Source organism: Salmo salar, chromosome 01 (assembly GCF_965601325.2).
Source record: "Salmo salar chromosome 01, fSalSal1, whole genome shotgun sequence".
Lineage (NCBI taxonomy): Eukaryota > Metazoa > Chordata > Actinopteri > Salmoniformes > Salmonidae > Salmo > Salmo salar.
Genome location: NC_138291.1, coordinates 154,367,488 through 154,388,969, shown reverse-complemented (window position 1 = coordinate 154,388,969; position 21,482 = coordinate 154,367,488). Strand labels below are relative to the sequence as shown.

Below are 21,482 nucleotides of genomic sequence, written 5' to 3'. Positions count from 1 at the left end.
AGCTGTTTATAATGAGGCAGTAATGAGGCCATTGAAACACTGCCAACTCTCACTATTTTCTCTCTGTCTCTCTCTCCCTCCCTCCCTCCCTCTCTCGCTCTCCATCTTTCTTTCAGATGGGCTACACAGCACTTCACGTGGCCTGTCACTATGGCAACATCAAGATGGTGAAGTTCCTCCTGCAGCAGCAGGCTCATGTGAACAGCAAGACCAGAGTGAGACGCTGCTGCTACACTCCTCCTTACACATGGCACCTGTTAGTGTGGCTCTGCCCTGCCTCACGTCACTTCCGCCTTCACTCCAATTACATTAGATTGGACATGGAATTTATTGTCAATGTCAGCAATCTTGCATTTACTGTAGCACTCAAACTCTCTCTCTCTCTATGCTCCCTCTCTCCACCCCCCTATCTAGGTGGGCTACACTCCCCTGCACCAGGCCGCCCAGCAGGGTCATACTGACATCGTTACCCTGCTGCTCAAACACGGAGCCCAGCCCAACGACATCACCACTGTAAACACACCCTTCTTTCTTTTCCTCATCCCTCCATTCCACCCTTCTCCTCTAGATCTGCTTTTCCTTTACTATATATTCTCTTCTTCACTTCTTCACATTATCCCCTCATTGCTTTCCTCTACTCTCCTTCCATCAGGCTTCCATCTACAGGCTTCTTCTGGTGTCTGAACTGTGTGTCTCCTGTCTGTCTCTGTTCTCTGTGGTAGAATGGGACTTCTCCTCTGGGCATCGCCAAGCGTCTGGGTTACATCTCTGTCATTGATGTGCTGAAGTTGGTCACAGAGGAGGCCGTTTCCGTGGTGAGCAGCACTTCACATGGTTACTAGTGTGTTTGTGTATTCTGTGAGTCGCTGACCTACAGTACAACATGTTAACTGGAATGATGTATTTGAGCATGTCAGATGATAGCACTCATTTCTCTCTCCTTCTCTTGACTTTTCCCAGATCACCACAGAGAAACATCGGATGAGTTTCCCTGAGACAGTGGATGAGATATTGGACGTTTCAGAGGATGAGGGTAGGTTGGTGCACTCCCGAGACACGTTTATTCTTAGCTCGTAGGCTTTCTGTCAGAAATAGTACTTCTGTGTGTCTTGTGATTGTCAGCCCCGGTTCAGTGTCATGGCAGAGGACCGAAGACTAGAGAAAAAGGTCAAGCACTGCCATGAGGCTGAACCTTTTATTTTATTACCTTTATTTAACTAGGCAAGTCAGTTAAGAACAAATCCTTATTTTTAATGACGACCTAGGAACAGTGGGTTAACTGCCTTGTTCAGGGGCAGAACGACAGATTTTTACCTTTCGTTACTAGTCCGACGCTCTAATCACTAGGCTACCTGCCTAGTGGTTAGATGACTAGCCTAAACAATGCCTTTTTCCATTTGTTTTGTAGGTATTGCAGCGCTAACATTAGGTAGGACAGTGTCCGTCTCTCTGTTTTGTCCGGTCATCTGGTGGCTCGTGCAATTGTGCCTTCATTGCAAGCACTTTCTCATTCTCTATTCTCTATCAATCTCTCTTTATAACTCTCACTTTCTCATACATTTTTCCTGCTATCCTGTTCTCTTTCTCTCTCTCTCTCTCTCTCTCTCTCTCTCTCTCTCTCTCTCTCTCTCTCTTTCCCCTCTCTTTTCTCTCTCTCTTCCTCTATGCTCAATGTAACAACAAAGTCAGTGTTTTATTGGCATGTGATGTGGTCATGACATTTGCCTTTACCGTTCTGCCACTGAGGGATCCAGTCCTGCAGTGCTTAATTGATCAACAGACTAATTACATAGATACAAGTCCAGCTGAGAAGCACTCAAGGAACAGCAAAAACACAGTGACTGTGTGTATACCCCTCTGTAACAGCTTGTAGTTATATGAACCTTTTTCAGTAACCAAGGCATTCCCTCCCATACAGAAATCCAATCTCTAACGGGCATGCTCACTAAAGCTGTAACCGGGTGCCATGCTGGGGACCATGCAGTGTGTTCTATTCTGTGTTGTCAATCGTCTTGTTTTTCCATTGGTCTCCATGGGCTGTGGTTGTTGTCGGTTTGACTCCATTGCTTTGATCGATCTGAAACTGCTTGGTGATGTTACTATATGTGGAAATGGATGGATGGTGGGAGGCAGTGGGTAGTGGTATTGTGGCTAATATGACTGTGTAGACTCTCTATTGACTTGTTTCTGTCTGTCTGTCTGTCTGTCTGTCTGTCTGTCTGTCTGTCTGTCTGTCTGTCTGTCTGTCTGTCTGTCTGTCTGTCTGTCTGTCTGTCTGTCTGTCTGTCTGTCTGTCTGTCTGTCTGTCTGTCTGTCTGTCTGTCTGTCTGTCTGTCTGTCTGTCTGTCTGTCTGTCTGTCTGTCTGTCTGTCTGTCTGTCTGTCTGTCTGTCTGTCTGTGCTCTGCAGGTGATGAGTTGCTGGGGATGGATGGTGCTCGCTACCTGAAGCTTGATGACCTCAAGGACCAGGATGATGATTTCCTGTCCCCTAAGAAGACCCTGAGAGACTTTGAGGGTGGACTGGGTACCACGTAAGTGACAATGCCAGGGTCGGTCTGAACACGTTGTGCATCAGAGTCCAGTCATCTGAGGAAATGTCCTGAAATGTGAGGGAAAGGATTTTCCACCATATTCCTCTTTGGCCCACTCACTTCTTTTATCTCTTTCTTTTTTTTTGGTGTAGGCCATACTCTCCTGCAATTCCCAGAATCCCATGTGTGTCCCCTGAGACCATCCTGCTGGAGGGGGTAATGTTTAAAGGATTTATTAATTATGATTGGATACAGGTGGTAGATGTATCTCATCAAATGCAATTGCTGATGATTAGAAAGTGCTCTCTCTCGCTCTCTCTCTCCCTCCCTCTGTCTCCACAGCACACCCCTGTCCCCCTGCCTAAGGACTATGATGAGGACTCTCTGATCCCCAGCAGTCCTGCTACAGAGACCTCTGACAACGTCAGCCCAGTGGCCAGCCCTATACACACAGGGTCAGTTTACTCCCTCTACAGTGCTTACGCACTACAAAAATAGAGGTGTACACCCTATTACACACAATACTAACACATTACAAGCATAACAAATCTGCAGCTTTCTTCATATTTCTTCTATTCAGTGTGATTACATCTCTTTTACGAGGTCATTATGACTGTTTTGTGATTTAGTTTGATCAGGATGATGTTGAATGAAGCACGGTTGGACAGTTATTCTCTCAATAATGGTGGTTCTCATTGGTTGCTGTTCAGGTTCCTGGTCAGTTTCATGGTGGATGCCCGGGGGGGCTCCATGCGTGGCAGCAGACACCACGGGCTGCGTGTCATCATCCCCCCTCGGACCTGTGCAGCCCCCACCCGCATCACCTGTCGTCTGGTCAAACCCCAGAAACTCACCACCCCTCCCCCGCTAGTGGAGGGAGAGGGCCTGGCCAGCCGTATCATCTCCCTGGGGCCCTCCAGTATGCACTTCTTAGAGTAAGTGTGTGTGCAAATGTGTGCATATGTATGTATGTGTATATGTATATGTTTATATGTCAGTCAATCACCCTGTATTTGATGGGACAGTGGGGATCTTGCATTTCACTGTCCAGTGGAGAGTGATAGTGACGATTGTTTTATAGGGGGAAAAAAATTTTTTAGGAGCATTAATCACAAAAGATTCAAATACTAATAGCAGGGCTCGACATTAATCACACAAAAATCACAATGTCAAACAATTAGGATCAGAGAGGCAAACATTGGAATAATTTTCAAATAAATGTAAATAAATAATAAATAAAAAAAGCCTATATGTCAAAGTGTAGTTTATATGCATATTGACCACAGCCTCATGTCAAAACCGATGCTGACATGAGGCGCCAGAAAATGTAGCCAAACTTTAATGAGACTTTTAATTACATAAATATAGGCTAATGTCATGTTTGAAAAATATAATGAAGGATAATTAGCGTCTAAAGGCTTGATTCTGTCAAAATACTCTAGGCACGGTTCGTTCGGATCAAATGGTCACAAGGCTGGAGAGTGAAGGATAGTGCCTGTTGTGCACTGCACATCACCCACCTGGAATCTGAGCAATCAATCAAATGTATTTATGAAGCCCTTCTTACATCAGCTGATGTGTCCCGATCATCGAAAGGAGAGGACCAAGGTGCAGCGTGCGTATAGTTCCACATATTTTATTTCAAAGTAAACCTTAACAAAAACAACAAGAAACAACGAACGTCCAGTACAGAGCGCACTAAGGCACTAACTGAAAACAATATCCCACAACACAGGTGGGAACAATGGGCTACTTAAGTATGATCCCCAATTAGAGACAACGATAATCAGCTGCCTCTAATTGGGAACCATACAAATACCAACATAGAAATAGAAACGCTAGAGACCCCCTAGTCACGCTCTGACCTATACACCATAGAGAACCCAGAGGGCTCTCTATGGTCAGGGCGTGACAGTACCCGTCCCCCCCCACCCCCCCCCGCCAAAGGTGCGGACTCCGACCACAAAAACCTGAACCTAGATGGGAAGGGTTAGAATGGGAGCAGAGGAAGGCTCCGGCCATGGAGCAGGACTGGACGCCGTGCCTGGACTGGGCACCGGCGCAGAAGAAGGCTCCGGCCATGGAGCAGGACTGGACGCCGTGCCTGGACTGGGCACCGGCACAGAGGAAGGCTCCGGCCATGGAGCGGGACTGGATGCCATGCCTGGACTGGGCACCGGCGCAGAGAAGCTCCGGGCCGTGCGCTACTGTTTTTCAGCCATGGACTGTAGAGTCATCATTCAACGTTCTGGCGCCTTCTGAGAGCCTATGGGAGCCTTAGAAAGTGTCACGTTACAGCAGAGATCCTCTGTTTTCAATAAAGAGGCTAAAGAAGGCCAAGAAATGGTCAGAGAGGGCACTTCCTGTTTGGAATCTTCTCAGGTTTTGGCCTGCCATATGAGTTCTGTTATACTCACAGACACCATTCAAACAGTTTTAGAAACTTTAGGGTGTTTTCTATCCAAATCAAACAATTATATGCATATTCTAGTTTATGGGCAGGAGTAATAAACAGATTAAATCGGGTACGTTTTTTATCCGGCCGTGAAAATACTGCCCCCTATCCATAACAGGTTAAATATGATCCCCAATTAGAGACAACGATAATCAGCTGCCTTTAATTGGGAACCATACAAATACCAACATAGAAATAGAAATGTTAGAAACCCCCCTAGTCATGCTCTGACCTATACACCATAGAGAACCCAGAGGGCTCTCTATGGTTAGAGCGTGATATGATGTCACAAAGTGCTGTACAGAAACCCAGCCTAAAACCCCAAACAGCAAGCAGGTGTAGAAGCACGGTGGCTAGGAAAAACTCCCTAGAAAGGCCAGAACTTAGGAAGAAACCGAGAGAGGAACCAGGCTATGAGGGGTGGCCAGTCCTCTTCTGGCTGTGCCGGGTGAAGATTATAACAGAACATGGCCAAGATAAAATGTTCAAATGTTCATAGATGACCAGCAGGGTCAAATAATAATAATCACAGTGGTTGTCAAAGGTGCAACAGGTCAGCACCTTAGGAGTAAATGTCAGTTGGCTTTTCATAGCCGATTTCAGAGTATCTCTACCGCTCCTGCTGTCTCTAGAGAGTTGAAAACAGCAGGTCTAGGACAGGTAGTACGTCCGGGACAGGTAGTACGTCCGGGACAGGTAGTACGTGAACAGGTCAGGGTTCCATAGCCGCAGGCAGAACAGTTGAAACTGGAGCAGCAGCACAGCCAGGTGGACTGGGGACAGCAAGGAGTCATCAGGCCAGATAGTCCTGAGGCATGGTCCTAGGGCTCAGGTCCTCCTCCTCCTCCTCCTCCTCCTCCGAAAGAAGAGAAAGAAAGAAAGAAAGAAAGAAAGAAAGAAAGAAAGAAAGAAAGAAAGAAAGAAAGAAAGAAAGAAAGAAAGAAAGAAAGAAAGAAAGAAAGAAAGAAAGAAAGAAAGAGCATACTTAAATTCACACAGGACACCGGATAAGACAGGAGAAATCCTCCAGATATAACAGACTAACCCTAGCCCCCGACACATAAACTACTGCAGCATAAATACTGGAGGCTGAGACAGGAGGGGTCGGGAGACACTGTGGCCCCATCCGACGATACCCCCGGACAGGGCCAAACAGGCTGGATATAACCCCACCCACTTTGCCAAAGCACAGCCCCCACACCACTTGAGGGATAGCTTCAACCACCAACTTACCATCCTGAGACAAGGCCGAGTATAGCCCACAAAGATCTTCGCCACAGCACAACCCAACCCAGACAGGAAGATCACGTCAGTGACTCAACCCACTCAAGTGACGCACCCCTCCTAGGGACGGCAGAGGCGATCAGCATTTTGAAACAATTTAAAACCATAAACTTAATTGTTTAAAACTAGGATGTTTTGTCATTTTTCGAAGCATATCTTACCTTGTTTTAAAATAGCCTTGACAAAATACGACTATAGAAATGTTGAGGGAGTTACTTTAAACACTTAATATGCCTTTGAAACTAGCATTTTTTTCTATTGGTTTTCTATTGGTTTTCAAATCAACTTTCCTTTACTTTCATAATCCTAGTAACCCATGCTAGTTGATGCATCTTTAGATCTCCCCTCTTTATTAATTTCGAATGGATATTTTCATCTGTCACACGAAACCTCTCGCGCGTGCAGTAATTGTATTTTGGAACATTTGCGCATAGCCTACAGCCATGTGTGCATTGTTGAGCTTATAAAATGAACAAATAAAACTTTATCAAAATGTTAAGCTAAACGGTCTGATTTGTTGCATCAGCCTCATTGCTTTTTTAATTTTTGTTATTTGCAGTGGTTTGAATTTTGGATCTGTCATCCCAGAACTGTCCCAGAAGACTGTTTTGAACTGTATACATATTTTTTTATCATCCCAGGGATGACGGGATGCCCTTAATTTCAAGCCCTGGGGGGAATTATTTTAAAAAGACATTACAAGTATTTGTGACCGACCTCGATTCGGTCATATGTTGCAAAATTTGAAATTGTGTTTTTTTCCATTGAATAAAAGTACAGACTCAGAGCTACAAAATTGTATATCATATAATGCAGTTGAGGAACAATGGGAAAGTAATTCTGCTTTGAAAGTTGCTAAACTTTTAACCCCACTTTTGAGAAAACGGCCCTTCAATGTTCTGGTACACCTACTGGAGACCTCCTCTTTGTCTACACCTATTCAGCATCGTTCACACCCTGTTAAGCCTTAGCCCCACCCATCTCTTTAAGTATTCACATGTGAGGCCATGTGGTAAACAGAGTGGGTAAGGTAGTGCAGTAAACAACCAAAGATGTCAAGACTAAAATTGGTGAAAGTAGTAGCTAACAATATGGAAAAACTCCATGTAAAAATACACTTGATCTAGTCCTTGGCCTATATCCCAATCTGACTTTGGTGCAGGTCATGTTGTTCTTCACATGACCGTCTCTGTGTTCTTCATGGCTAACTTTATATCTTTCAGAAAAGCTGCTGTAGAAAGGATTATCAACACATACTATGCAGCTCATGTTATAAACAGCAGCATGCTACATGGAAGACCAATCCGATCTCATCTCTCAGCATGTCCAGCCCATCCATTTTCTCAGCCAATCATGGCTAGGTAGGAGGTTCCTATCTTTTTCCGTGGCTAAAACAACTAGGCTCGTAATTTAACAATTTTATTTGTATTTACAGATGGCATACACGTTTGTTATTAACCTCTCTAGGGTCGGCGGGACGAAATCGTCCCACCTACTCAACAGCCAGTTGTATCCCGTGGCGCGTTATTCAAATACCTTAGAAATGCTATTACTTCAATTTCTCAAACATATGACTATTTTACACCATTTTAAAGACAAGACTCTCGTTAATCTAACCACACTGTCCGATTTCAAAAAGGCTTTACAACGAAAGCAAAACATTAGATTATGTCAGCAGAGTACCCAGCCAGAAATAATCAGACACCCATTTTTCAAGCTAGCATATAATGTCACATAAACCCAAACCACAGCTAAATGCAGCACTAACCTTTGAGGATCATCATCAGATGAAAACCCTAGGACATTATGTTATACAATACATGCATGTTTTGTTCAATCAAGTTCATATTTATATCAAAAAACAGCTTTTTACATTAGCATGTGACGTTCAGAACTAGCATACTTCCAGTGAATTTACTAAATTACTCACGATAAACGTTCACAAAAAACATAACAATTATTTTAAGAATTATAGATACAGAACTCCTCTATGCACTCGCTATGTCCGATTTTAAAATAGCTTTTCGGTGAAAGCACATTTTGCAATATTCTCAGTAGATAGCCCGGCATCACAGGGCTAGCTATTTAGACACCCACCAAGTTTAGCACTCATCAAAATCAGATTTACTATAAGAAAAATGTTATTACCTTTGCTGTTCTTCATCAGAATGCACTCCCAGGACGTCTACTTCAATAACAAATGTTGGTTTGGTTCAAAATAATCCATAGTTATGTTCAAATATCCTCTGTTTTGTTCGTGCGTTCAAGACACTATCCGAATGGTAAAGAAGGGTGACGCGCACGACGCATTTCGTGACCAAAAAATTCTAAATATTCCATTACCGTACTTCGAAGCATGTCAACCGCTGTTTAAAATCAATTTTTATGCCATTTTTCTCGTAAAAAAAGCGATAATATTCCGACCGGGAATCTGTGTTTAGGTTCAAAGACGATAGAAAATAAAAACATGGGGTCGACTCGTGCACGCGCCTCAGCCCATTGTCCTCTGATAGAGCACTTGCCAAAAGCGCTAATGTGTTTCAGCCTGGGGCTGGAATTACATCATTCAGCTTTTTCCCGCCTTCTGAGAGCCTATGGGAGCCGTAGGAAGTGTCACGTTATAGCAAAGATCCTCAGTCTTCAATAAACAGAGTCAAGAAGCTCAAGGAATGGTCAGAGAGGGCACTTCCTGTAAGGAATCTTCTCAGGTTTTTGCCTGCCATATGAGTTCTGTTATACTCACAGACACCATTCAAACAGTTTTAGAAACTTTAGGGTGTTTTCTATCCAAAGCCAATAATTATATGCATATTCTAATTTCTGGGCAGTAGTAATAACCAGATTAAATCGGGTACGTTTTTTATCCGGCCGTGTAAATACTGCCCCCTACCCCCAACAGGTTTAGACACATGAAGGGATTTCTGGCAAAAAAACGTTCAAATGCCTCTCCTGTGAAGTAGTGACGTTCGACATATGACTAGCTTCCTGAAACGGGTCATATTTGATTGTAAATGTAATTTTATAGGCTATCAAGGGTGGCCAACCATCCTCCAGGAGAGCCTTAAAGGGGCAGTGTTGTATTTTGAGACAGGCTTGAATATGCAAAGAAGCCAATAGGCGGAGTGTAGCCTACATTTTTGCCTGATTCTCTATGGTAAAAAAGGTAGTAATGCATTTTATTTTGTAAAGTGGTTCCTTGCATCATACAATGATGTAAAAATGGTGTTACAGACCAAGTGACTTGAGCATTTGGACAAGTACAAAATCAGTCCTACAAGTGGCAAAAAAAGTTAATGTCAAGCCCTGAATAATATAATAATAGTATGTTAATGTAGAGTGGTAATGTCTCTATAGGCCAGTGATAGTGGAGATTCCCCACTTTGCTGCTCTGGGTCGAGGGGACCGGGAGCTGGTGGTTCTGCGCAGTGAGAACGGCTCTGTCTGGAAGGAGCATCGCAATCGCTATGGCGACGAGGTGCTGGAGACCATTTTGAATGGCATGGATGAAGGTCAGTGTAACAATGATAAATGTCATCCCCCTACAGCAGAGCCAGCTGTATCTTCATGCACTATCCTGTCTATCTAAGGACAGACTATTCACATGTACCACACATTTAAGTAGTCTACAGTATATCATTTGAACAACAATGTTATACACACAAAAACATACCTAATCCATATGCCTCTCTCTCTGCCACCCCTCCCTCAGACCTGGAGAGTCACGAGGAGTTGGAGAAGAAGAGAATCCGCCGAATCATCTCCACTGACTTCCCCCTCTACTTCGCTGTGGTGTCCCGCGTCCAGCAGGAGAGCGACCTGATTGGCCCAGAGGGAGGTCAGCTGACCAGTAACCTGGTCCCTCATGTCCAGGCCATCTTCCCTGAGACAGCAGTCACCAAGAGAGTTCGGCTGGGGCTGCAGGTGAGGAAGAGGATGAGGAAGATAAAGAGGAGGGGAGAGACCAGCAGTTTCACACACCGAACATCCCTCCTCTGGGTTCTGTCTTTTTAAAGAGGACTTTATGGAAATGCAGGTTTTCATGCAGGAGTGAATAATGCTTTCTGCCCTGCTCTTACAAAGAGCTGTCCCAGGACTGTATTCAATCAAGTTTGATTGAATGGGACATCTTGGCAGGTAGCTGCTCTGTTTAGCTTACTCAATCAGTGCTGTCTGCCCTGCCAAACAAGCAAGGTTGGCACCACAGCAACAATGGAGCTGGCTAATGCATCAAACTGACTATGGCATATACACATAGAAACTGGCACTCAGGAATGCTGACTACCTCCAAATACTGAAGCTGGTTTCGTTTATTTTTCCATGACCACAGTTTGTTCTTTTATTTCTTGCTGAATCTGTGTCCCATATCGCTTAATTGTTTGTACACTGTATTTGTCATATAGCATTTTTGCATGTATGAATGTTGTCTTTTTCTTTTTTCTTTATCCAGCCTTTCTTCACACTTCAGTTCCCTGAGCTAAATCCTGCTATGCTGACAAAGATGATGAACTGATATTCAAATGTGCATGTTACTTGGTTTTATGTGTGAGTATGATTGTGTGCACTTTTTGTCCATTGGTTAGAGAAAAGAGTAGGACTATGGTAGGACTATGTATTATGTTGTCTGAATATGTGTGAGTTTGTCTTAATAATAGTTTGTTCACTGTGCTCCGGAGGGCGAGTAATGTGAGACAGAAAGTTCGCAACTAATTTTGTTATATTTATTCCTATTTTTGTCTCCCATTTTAATGCATCACCTGTCCTTTCTCCTTTATCCCTTTCTCTTTTCTCTCACTCTTTCTCCTCTCCCTTCTTTCCTCTCCCTCTTCAGGCTCAGCCAATCCCAGATGAGCTGCTGACTCAACAGCTTGGTAACCAAGCGACCTTCAGTCCAGTGGTCACGGTAGAGCCACGACGACGCAAGTTCCACCGGCCAATCGGATTACGTATCCCACTGCCCCCTTCTTGGAGGGAGAGTCCACGTGACGCTGGGGAGGGGGACACCACCAGCCTGCGCCTCCTCTGCAGTGTCATTGGTACGGTCCAGTGTGGAGTTTACTTTATACCCTTAACAACTGATTCATGGCCAAAAGCATTCATTGCCAACATAAGTGAGTGTTAGGACAGGGGTGAAGGCGAGAGAACTAGTGCTGACCAACAAAAAGCATCACGAGCCAAGCCAGTCAGTTTTATGAAAGCGGTACGGGAACAATAGCAGGTCTCTGAGGGGAAAGAGAGGGAATGAGTAAGTGGAGGTGTATAAAAAGAGAGAGATGAAACAGTCCTTTGTCTCCCAGGTGGAACAGCACCTGCCCAATGGGAGGATATCACTGGCACCACCAAGCTGATGTACACCAACAACTGCGCCAACTTCACCACCAATGTCTCCGCAAGGTGTGTCCTAATTCACACTCACAACAGTCAGCCATGCTCTCTCCTATAGAGGTTATACAAAATGTATGAAGCAGAATACCCTTATACTATTTACCCAATGCATATAGCCAGATGTAACCTCATCCTGTGCCAAACCATATTGAGTTCCATCCACTGACGATATGGAACACCTGACTTTCCATTACCTGTACTCTTTAACACAACACACACTCTCTCTAACGACTATCCCTCACCCTTTTCTGTGCGTCATCTCTCCTCTCATCCTCTGCCCAGGTTCTGGCTGGCAGACTGCCCTCGCACGGCCGAGGCAGTGACCTTCGCCAACCTGCTGTACCGGGAGCTGATGGCAGTGCCCTACATGGCAAAGTTTGTGATATTTGCAAAAATGAACGAGGCGCGCGAGGGCCGCCTACGCTGCTACTGCATGACCGACGACAAGATGGACAAAACCCTGGAGCTGCACGAGAACTTCAGCGAGGTGGCACGGAGCAGGGATATAGAGGTCAGCAAGGGGCAAGGATCAGGGGTCAGGGGAAAGGGTTTTAGTGTGTGTGTCAGTAGATTCTACTGTATTTAAAGATGTTCACATAACTCAGACATTTGTGTAAATAATCCATTGAAGGCAATGGAGGATTTATCTCCCCTGACTCTCCATCGCCCCCCTAAGGTGATGGAGGGCATGCCGCTGCACCTGGAGTGCTCTGGGAACCTGGTGCCTGTGAGGAAGGCCACTCAGCAGCCACGTAGCTTCAGCTTCCAAGCCTTCAGAGACAACAGACTGCCTGTCTCGGTCAAGGTCCGTCTCCCACTTGTTCTCTATGTTTTCCCATAGGAATTGTGATCCAGTCAATTTAATTGAAATGTCCATCTGTCAGTCAGTCTGTTTTATTCCTTCCAGGACATGTCAGTCTGTCAAACTGTCTGTTTATGCATTTAACATGTTAGTCAGACAGGTTTTGTGTTGAATCAGCAGTTGGTCGGTCGACAGTCAGTCGGTCTTTTGATCCAATCTACATGTCTGTGTGTACATCTGTCCCGTCCATCTATTTCTTTATCTTTTTATACGTTTATTACAATCATTGTGTACCTTCTCCCATCTCTATCACTCCATCTCTCCAGCTGTTTCAAATCTATCTTTCTCTCCTTGTTTAACTGTGTTGAGTTCCAACCAACACTTTTCTATCACATACACCCTGTCCCTCTATCTGTGTGGCTGTCTGTGTTCCTCTCTGTTTGTGTGTCTATGGTATGTGTCTGCGTGTGCGGCCATATGTTTGTATACCAATAAATCTGTCTGTGTGGCTTTGAGTGTGTTGTGGTGTATTCTCCACTGTGGTGTACCTACCGACTCTCTCCCTAGCTGTAACTGTGTGCACGTCCTTTAGCTCTTTCACCTTCTTGCCTGCCTGTCTGTATGTCTGTCTCACTGTCTCTCTTTCTCTCTCTCACGGTCTCTGTTACTGTCTGATCTGACAGACGCCCAGGTAAATGAGCAGGTAAATCTCTCTCTCTCGCCTGCCTATGGACTGCTTCCATCCCTTCCCCCCTGTGTTTCTGCTTGACAGACCCACTACACTGCAGGTTGTCTAATTCCCACCTTTGCTCTGTTCTTCTTCCCCCTCTCTTTTTTCATTATTTTTCACCCTATCCTCTTGCCCATCCTCTTCTTTATCCTTCATATCTGCTCCTCTTACCTCTGTCACTCTCTCTTGTCTCTCCTCCTCGAATCCACCTCTTCTGGTTTTCCTGCTTCTCTCTCACTCTCGCTCTCTGTCTCTGTCTCGCTCTCTCTCTGTCTCTCTCTCTCTCTCTTTCTCTCTCTCTCTCTCTCTGTCTCTGTCTCTGTGTATCTATCAGGTTAGAGACAGCAATAAGGAGGCCTCTGGGTTCCTTTCTTTCCTGCGGAAGTCTACCAAGTATGAAGACTCCCAGCATGTGCTGTGTAACCTCAACATCACCATGCCACCCTGTGTCAAGGTACACACACAGTCTCTCATACACCCACTAAACTACTCATATGCAACCCCTTTGAACCCTTTGAACCCTTCTAAACCACACTCCACTACCAACATTACACACTCACAACCCCTCTTAACCTTGCCAATACAAAAATATCTTATTTCCGTTCTACATTAGCAGATATCATTACAGTCATTAATTGAATTGACATTTTGAATGGGGTGTTTTTTTGCTTTAATGTTGCTGTTGATTGATTGGTTCTCAGTCGTAACAAAAGATGTTGCAGTACCTCTTAGGGAGCTCTGTCTGCACCTTCCTCAGCTGATGAATGATCAGTTGAGCTTTGAAGGCTTAAAAAAGACCTGAAATAAAGACCTGAAATACAGACTTTAAGAGATACCGTATCTAAAGAGACTAGTCAGTCTGTTGATTGGCGGTTTAAAAGCAAAGATGAACCAAATATTTAGATGTCCTGCTATCAACCCAGTGCTATTTTAAGCATTTTTTTAAATCTCAAAATCAGTTTTATTTCCACTAAGATAGTACAGTACAAAGTAATAGTCACAAAAGCAGCATAGATACAAGAAAGCACATTCAAACATATCATTAGGCAACCTTGGGAGAAGTTGCTAGTATTTCAGAGATAGTAGCCATATCTAGTCACTGATGTGTGTGTGCTTTGTGACTGTGTCCCTTGTGTGTGATCCAGGTTGTGGGGAGTGAGGAGCGCAGGCGAACTCTGACCCCGCTGGCCCTGAGGGAGCGCTACAGCGTGCTGAACGAGCCCGGTCTCGGTAAGTCATACCATGCCTGTCCAGAAGCCCTCTCCCCACTATACAGGAGGAGACAGGGCCTGAATGTTGCACCCCTTCTCCCCTGCTTCCCAGTCTACTACTCTCTCTAATTCGTGCACGCATGAGCCTTGGATGCACTGCACTACTATGCCCCATAATACACAGCAGTGTGATGAGGGCGCTATATTGATTATGTGCCAAAGATTAGCTAATACCTACACATCCAAACAGCTCCATGGAAAACTATAACCCTTCCAGAGTTCTGGTAACATTAGTACTGAATGACCTGTTATGGTTTGCATGCCGCTGGTGCTGGTCGCTCCACTGCGAGTCCTGTTAGCATGGCGGATATTTAGCATTTAGCTTAGCGCTGGGAATGGGAGGGTCCTCACAGTGGAGCCAGACAGAGGAACCCTCTGATTGGCCCATGGTAGATGAGCAGAGAAAGGAAGGAGTGCTCATTGGTTACATGGTGAAACACAGCACTGCTACCTTGCACCTCAGTTCCTCATGGTTATGTTACGCTAACAGAATGGACTGGTGTCTGAATGAATGCCTCCAATACTCTACCTACCTCTAACCTACCCTGCCTATAGTCTGCTAACACACATGGATCGTATGGGCAAAAACACTATACTCTGTGGGTAATGTGTCAAGGTAAGTTTGCTATTATCTTTTTTAAAAGCAACTGATTTTAATGGGTTTGATATATTGGGTATTTTGGTGGTTCGTTTGGTCTCCTTTAATGAGTAACATGGAAAATTGTGTAAAAATGTTAGTTGTTGTTCTATACTGTTTATGCAGTATACAGTGTTCAGTTGTAAAGTCGGGATTGAGTAATTCATTTGCAGTAGATGTTCTGAGTCAGACACAGTTGTGCTTGTAAAGTATATTTAGCTCTGAGACTGTTCTGTTTCTGAAGTTGTCTTTTTTTACAGTGAATGCCATGGAGAGGACAGAGCTCAAGATCTCCCTCATATCTGAACAGCTGGGCTTGAGCTGGGCAGGTCAGTGCTCCTCTACATGGGTGATACTGTATACAGTCTACTATATTTGGTAAGATAAACTTACATACGTATTTGATTTACCTAATTATTTATTCTCTCAGAGTTGGCGCGGGAGCTGCATTTTGGTGTGGATGACATTAACAGAATCAGGGTGGAGAATCCTAACTCCCTCCTGGACCAGAGTTCAGCCTTGCTAAATCTGTGGGCCGGCCGGGAGGGCAAGAGGGCCAAGAGTGAGTCTCTGTCTGTCTGTCTGTCTGTCTGTCTGTCTGTCTGTCTGTCTGTCTGTCTGTCTGTCTGTCTGTCTGTCTGTCTGTCTGTCTGTCTGTCTGTCTGTCTGTCTGTCTGTCTGTCTGTCTGTCTGTCTGTCTGTCTGTCTGTCTGTCTGTCTGTCTGTCTGTCTGTCTGTCTGTCTGTCTGTCTGTCTGTCTGTCTGTGTCTTACTACAGTCCCCCAGCACAACTCTCTTCATTCCTTTCCCTATTTTCTGCCCTCTCTCTCTCCTTTCCTTCCTCTTTCCCTCTGTCAGTGGAGAGTGTGTATGGGGCTCTCAAAAACATTGACCGTTCAGACATTGTGAGTTCAGTGGAGGGCCAGCCACAGGCAGAGGCCGGGGCCTCAGAGGAGGGGGCCTGCAGACTGGCCGACCGCGACTCCACCCTGCTCTCCCCCAGTGTTATCAATGGTAAGAGACGCATGCACAGAGATGTGCATACCCACACATACACATACAGTTGCGCTCACACACACACACATTCCACCAATGTGATCAGTAGTATGAATAGACCATACTTGCCCCTAGTAATGTCAATGGTGAAAACAAGATCAATGAGAAGACCAACACTCTTCCCAAGTGTATCTTGGTAACACAGATTGAACCTTATCTCTGTTGCTCCACAAGAGATCACGGACACAGGTCGTCCACCTGTAGTCTACAAGCCACGAGTTATTAGGCACCCATTTTTCAGAAGGGGTAAGTGGGCTGCATGGTTGATTTCTTCTGATGATTCTCAAAGGATTTTGAGTCACGTCTGAGGAAGGGTGCGATTTCCACCATAACCCAGTGATGTGTGAGCATGTAATGTGAGCATTTCCTTATTGCATTTTGGTGACAGCCGTCATTCCAGTTTCACTGTTCTGACACCTCATGCTTTATGCCGGAACATAATGGTTCTCACATGACGTCATAGGAGATGTGAGGATAAAACCTCAAATAAACACAACTTGAAGACATATGTCATTTGAAATGAAAGTTCTACACATTGAGTTAATTAGGAAAGACTAAAATATACATTTAACCTCTGTGTGTTTATGTTTTAGTCTAGTATATGGATGAGTTGGATATGCGTGTGTGTGGGGGGGGGGGGGTGAACAGTAAGTGGCACTAGTACACAGTTTGCACACAGTTTGTATGCTCTGGGCCTCCATACCTTGTTCCTTTGTTACTCCCCTCTGTCTCTCCTAAATCTGTCTGTTTTTCTCTCTGTGTCTGTGACATGTCATATCTGCCGCCCAGCCACCCTCCTCTTCCTCCTCCTCAAAGCTCTTCCTCTCCGACCTCTGACCTCATATTGACCTCTGGGCCTCTCCTCTCTCCTGTCATCTGATTTTCCCGTGCTCACGTGTTCAGTCAAGCGGGGACGCTGTCCTCCTCTCTCGATGTAGCTCTGTGTCTATGCATGTGCATGCTGCCTGACTCACTGTACCTCTCGCTGTGGCTCGCATCAGGGAAAGGTGTGTTTCTATAGGTCTGGGAAGGTCAGTGTTGATGTGGGGTGGGGTGAAGGGGTATCAAAATAAAGTTCTTGCTATCAAAATAAACATTTGCTGTTTTGGAATAAGAACTGTGTATTTGCATGGCATGCTTTCTCTATGACTATTTCCTTATGTGTATTTTACTTTTTCTTGTTTCTCTGCTTTTTGTCGAACTTGTTTTAAATGCTGTATTAACTCCTTAAATCTCAGTGGGGTTTCTGTGAATTCTATGGTGTTGGTTTAATGCTAGGCTGTAACCCAAAGTTGACCGAAAAGCACATAATGTTCTAAAAAATAATGTAGCTGTGACATGACAGCTTTGTCATTAAGACAATGTTGTCGTAATGTTACAGATACATTGTTAGAATGTTATGTGCCAGCTAATGGGTTCGATGGTGTGGAGGAGTGTGTGGGCCTGGGTGTGTGTGTTCCTGAGTACAGTGACCTGTGAACCGTGTGTGTGTTTTCATGTGTCTCTGTATGTTCATGTGTGTGTTGTTCATAGGTGGACAGTGCTGTGCATTTTATTTGTGGGTTTGTACATTGACAATCTATGTGGAGTTGTTGTGCTTCACTATATGTTGTAATGTTATTTTTACACTTTTGTCTTTAAATTGGGAGGTACAGTAAGGACTAACCCAGATAAACCATCGCCATTCCAACTCATTTCTTCAACATCCGTTTTATTCAGAACACCTCTACCCCTCTTCATCCTCACCTCTACTGTCTCTGTAGTGCATCATCACTATAGCATCGCAGAAACACACATGCACACTCACATACACTAACACACTTTTACAGTTAAACTATTCTCCATAGGCATCACCACTCTGAAAGAAATAAAGCCAGACTTCATTCATTAGTCCAGTGCCCATGAACACTTCAGTTCCTTCTCCACCTTAGTACCACATTAAATCATACTCATTACCACCTAGAACACAGACTGTCAAGATGTAAATATACAAAGAAGTCACACTGAAAGCCTTTTAAGATGGACAGACAGGCAGGCAGGCAGGCAGGCAGGCAGACAGACAGACAGACAGACAGACAGACAGACAGACAGACAGACAGACAGACAGACAGACAGACAGACAGACAGACAGACAGACAGACAGACAGACAGACAGACAGACAGACAGACAGACAGACAGACAGAGACAGACAGACAGACAGACAGACAGACAGACGTATTTGTATGTGTGCCTGTGTGTGTGTGCACTTGTGCATATGTGTGTGTGAAGGTGAGTGCAAGTAACTTGTCATTTTCCCAGCAGCTTCCTGACCCTCTCACTTGTGATTAGGTTTGGAACGATAATGGAATTTGTATCTCAATGATTATAGTATCACAATAAAATGTTTTTATCACGATAATAGACATTGGAGCCTATCATGAAGGTGGATGTGTTTAAATCTAAATGTTGTTGCCAATAACTAATTGAGAACAATTATATTGCGATAAACATGGACACAATTAAATTCAATATTACAGGTATCATTGAACATGCGTATCGTGATAATTTGGTAGTATTGATTATCGTGCCAACCCAACTTACCCCAAACACCCCACTCACCTGCTCTCTCTTAATATCTTGGATGACAGTTTCAACTGCCACTCCACATTCTTACTTATTAAGAAAACCTTCTACCACTTCACCCCTTTCCCATAGACAATGGACAGACAATAAATAAGACTCCATGTCTAAGCCTGTATTCCCTATAGAACACCTGCTGCTCTCAGGGTGAAAATCCTGTCACATGTCACAATACTGTATAACTGCTTCCTTCCATGCAGCCTCCATTAGAACCACTGACATATCACTAGATCAGTGGTCTGCAAAATCACCGTTTTTCATGGAATGTGAGACAATTTTTTCACTACTACTGATTCCAAGAAGGTGCCAGTGAGTGTGTGTGCCTCCTTAGAACTGGAAGTAGTGAAAACAAATCTAGTCACTTTCTCTTACCCAGCATATTATGACACAGGACTGAGCCCCACTGTTTCCTATAGGGCAGAGAAACAGTCCCACTACTCCCACATCCCTGTCTAATCCTCCTCTCCCCTCCCCTAACTCCCCCATCCCTGTGCCTGCGTGGTGTTAGTCTCCCTCTCTCTTTATCTCGCCTCCCTCCCAGGTTACGGGCTGGTGCAGGAGGAGCTGCTCTCCCCGGCCTCCTTGCAGTACAGCCTGCCCTCTCCGCTGGGTGCTGAGCCCTACTGGCAGGAGGTCTCCAGCCTGGAGTGTGCCCCAATCGCCACCACCGAAGAAGACATCCTGATGGAAATGTCTGACGTGCAGGTGTGGCCCTCGGGGGTCAGCCCCTCCCTGGTCACAGTGGAGGACTCATCCCTGGATGGTAGCAGCCGGGCTGACGACTCAGAGGGGGCCACCCTGTCCCTTCCCTTCAGCCTGGGGCGCCCCAGCAGTGGGGCAAGCGGGGCCAGTTGCTCCATCATGGAGCTGGAGGAGGAAGAGGAAGAGGAAGGGGAGGTAGAGGAGGCGCGGCAGGAGCCGGCAGACAGGGACAGGGTGAGGGCCAGCGGTGCGGTGCCAAAGGTCAACCTGAATGGCCAGCTGGGAGGTCAGAGGTCGGAGGGCAGGAGGGTGGAGGTAGCAGCATCAGTGGCGGGCAGCAGTGTGACTGGAGGAGGAGGAGGAGTAGGGCAGAGTTCAGAGGAAGGGCTTTCTGTTGTTTCAGGACAGCAGGTCTACGCCCAGCTGTGTGAGATGTCAGGACTGAGCCGAACCATGGAGCACAACGGAGACAACAGGTGAGACTCAGTCAGGGGTTCAGACTGGTCTAGTCAGACAGTCCTGCTCTCAACCTTATACTCTATGTCTGTACTGAATCCATACTCAATACTCAATTCCATGAATACCTTATGGCATTCTTTTTTTGTGTATTTTGTCTGTCTGTCTTCTCTTTCCTACTCGCACCTCTGTCTCTGTCACTCTGACTCTCTGCTCCTCTGTCCACTCCATCTCTCTGTCCCTGTCTCCCCCTCTCTCTCAGGGTGGTGGGAGGCAGTGCATTCCAGCCATACCTACCCGAAAAGGACTCCCTGCATGGCTGGGCAGGGTTGCAGACACCCAGGATGCCCCGGCAGAGTGTGGAGACGCTGATGATGTTACCAGGGTCACGCGAAGCCCAGGAGGCTATCTTGACGCCGGTGTGTGACATGGGGCATGCTGTGCAGGCAACTGTTTGGCACGCAGCCCTTTGACAAGGGGCTGGGCTTCTTTCATCAGGAGGCGGGCCTGGGAGCAGGAGCGGAGGCGGGGCCAGGTCAGGTTGTCACGCCGACTGACCACCTGCTGCTTCCTGTGCCTGGAGGAGGGACTTCCTGTCCATGCCTGCGATAGATAGGACAATCTTTTAATTTGGTTTCAATCATCAAAATTCCAACCATCAACATGTCTATGATGTTATGCTACAACATCACCTGAAATTGGGTTAATGGGATAAAGTTGTGTTGCATGGTTTGTAAACCTGTGTCCTAATGTCATTTGGTAATTTAATGTGTTATATCCTGATGTTTTGACACAGATTCATGTTGATAAAGAGGACTATGCTGTTGAGTTTCTGGCTGAGGAGGAGTTTGTGGATGAACATGGAAAAGTCGTCACTAGAAATGTTGGTTTGTCTTCTTCTGCACAACTATTTCCAACAAATAGACTCACACACTCACAAATAGACACATACAAACATACATACAGAAACACGCATGCTTGCAAATACACATCACATAGATCAGTGTTAACTCCTCTGAGTGTTTTCTCCTACCCTGCTCCCTCCCTCCTTGCTGTACTGTAGGTGGGGGTGGATGTGAGGAAGGGTGCTCAGTCAGTGAAGCGCACCAGTCTGCGGAGAGTTAAACACTGAAACACACATACCCAGTCCTCAAGGTACGGAACACACAAGCTCTCGTGTAAATATTCCAGTGCTTGGATAGATGCTTTTAGAAGTGTCTATCAGACCCTGGTCAACCAGAGAGGGTTGAAGTTAAACTGGCTAATGTAAATGACAACCCCTGCACACTAATCCTTTGAAATAATGTTACAAAGTGAAAGATTAAAGAATCTTTGTCCGACAGCTCTCAATAGAGCATGTATGTGTACATAATATTCCACCACTTCTGAATGAAAATACATCACTTGTTATCTTTAGGTGTTGTTCATTTTTCATTTAATCAGTTACTTGTTATTTCATCGTCTTTTCTGGATACCTCTGCCCATCTCTTTAAATGTGATGAGATTGTAGTAGTTAAAAACAATTCCCTTTTTACTGAATTCAGTTTTCTTTTCT

At 45.2% G+C, this 21,482-nt stretch overlaps 1 protein-coding gene across 5 annotated transcripts in view; it reads left to right on the top strand.

The window, feature by feature from the left end:
• The window catches only part of LOC106566514 (ankyrin-1), a 123,951-nt gene that overhangs the window by 90,219 nt on the left and 12,250 nt on the right, over window positions 1–21,482 (top strand). For 3 of the 5 annotated variants that reach the window (XM_014134721.3, XM_082955378.1, XM_082955380.1), the window contains exons 19-42: window positions 117–215; window positions 415–513; window positions 723–815; window positions 961–1,033; window positions 1,409–1,429; window positions 2,409–2,532; window positions 2,685–2,748; window positions 2,875–2,987; window positions 3,243–3,467; window positions 9,626–9,780; window positions 9,981–10,192; window positions 11,100–11,304; window positions 11,566–11,662; window positions 11,936–12,164; window positions 12,330–12,458; window positions 13,520–13,639; window positions 14,331–14,415; window positions 15,354–15,422; window positions 15,524–15,655; window positions 15,952–16,107; window positions 19,311–19,947; window positions 20,190–20,346; window positions 20,724–20,810; window positions 20,991–21,082. In XM_014134721.3, coding sequence (XP_013990196.1) covers window positions 117–215; window positions 415–513; window positions 723–815; window positions 961–1,033; window positions 1,409–1,429; window positions 2,409–2,532; window positions 2,685–2,748; window positions 2,875–2,987; window positions 3,243–3,467; window positions 9,626–9,780; window positions 9,981–10,192; window positions 11,100–11,304; window positions 11,566–11,662; window positions 11,936–12,164; window positions 12,330–12,458; window positions 13,520–13,639; window positions 14,331–14,415; window positions 15,354–15,422; window positions 15,524–15,655; window positions 15,952–16,107; window positions 19,311–19,947; window positions 20,190–20,346; window positions 20,724–20,810; window positions 20,991–21,059 — 3,450 coding nt within the window. In that variant the 3' untranslated portion in view covers window positions 21,060–21,082. Of the gene's footprint in view, window positions 1–116; window positions 216–414; window positions 514–722; window positions 816–960; window positions 1,034–1,408; window positions 1,430–2,408; window positions 2,533–2,684; window positions 2,749–2,874; window positions 2,988–3,242; window positions 3,468–9,625; window positions 9,781–9,980; window positions 10,193–11,099; window positions 11,305–11,565; window positions 11,663–11,935; window positions 12,165–12,329; window positions 12,459–13,519; window positions 13,640–14,330; window positions 14,416–15,353; window positions 15,423–15,523; window positions 15,656–15,951; window positions 16,108–16,323; window positions 18,535–19,310; window positions 19,948–20,189; window positions 20,347–20,723; window positions 20,811–20,990; window positions 21,083–21,482 lie in introns of those variants that run through there. The other 2 variants (XM_082955379.1, XM_082955381.1) reach the window with 2 other exon arrangements.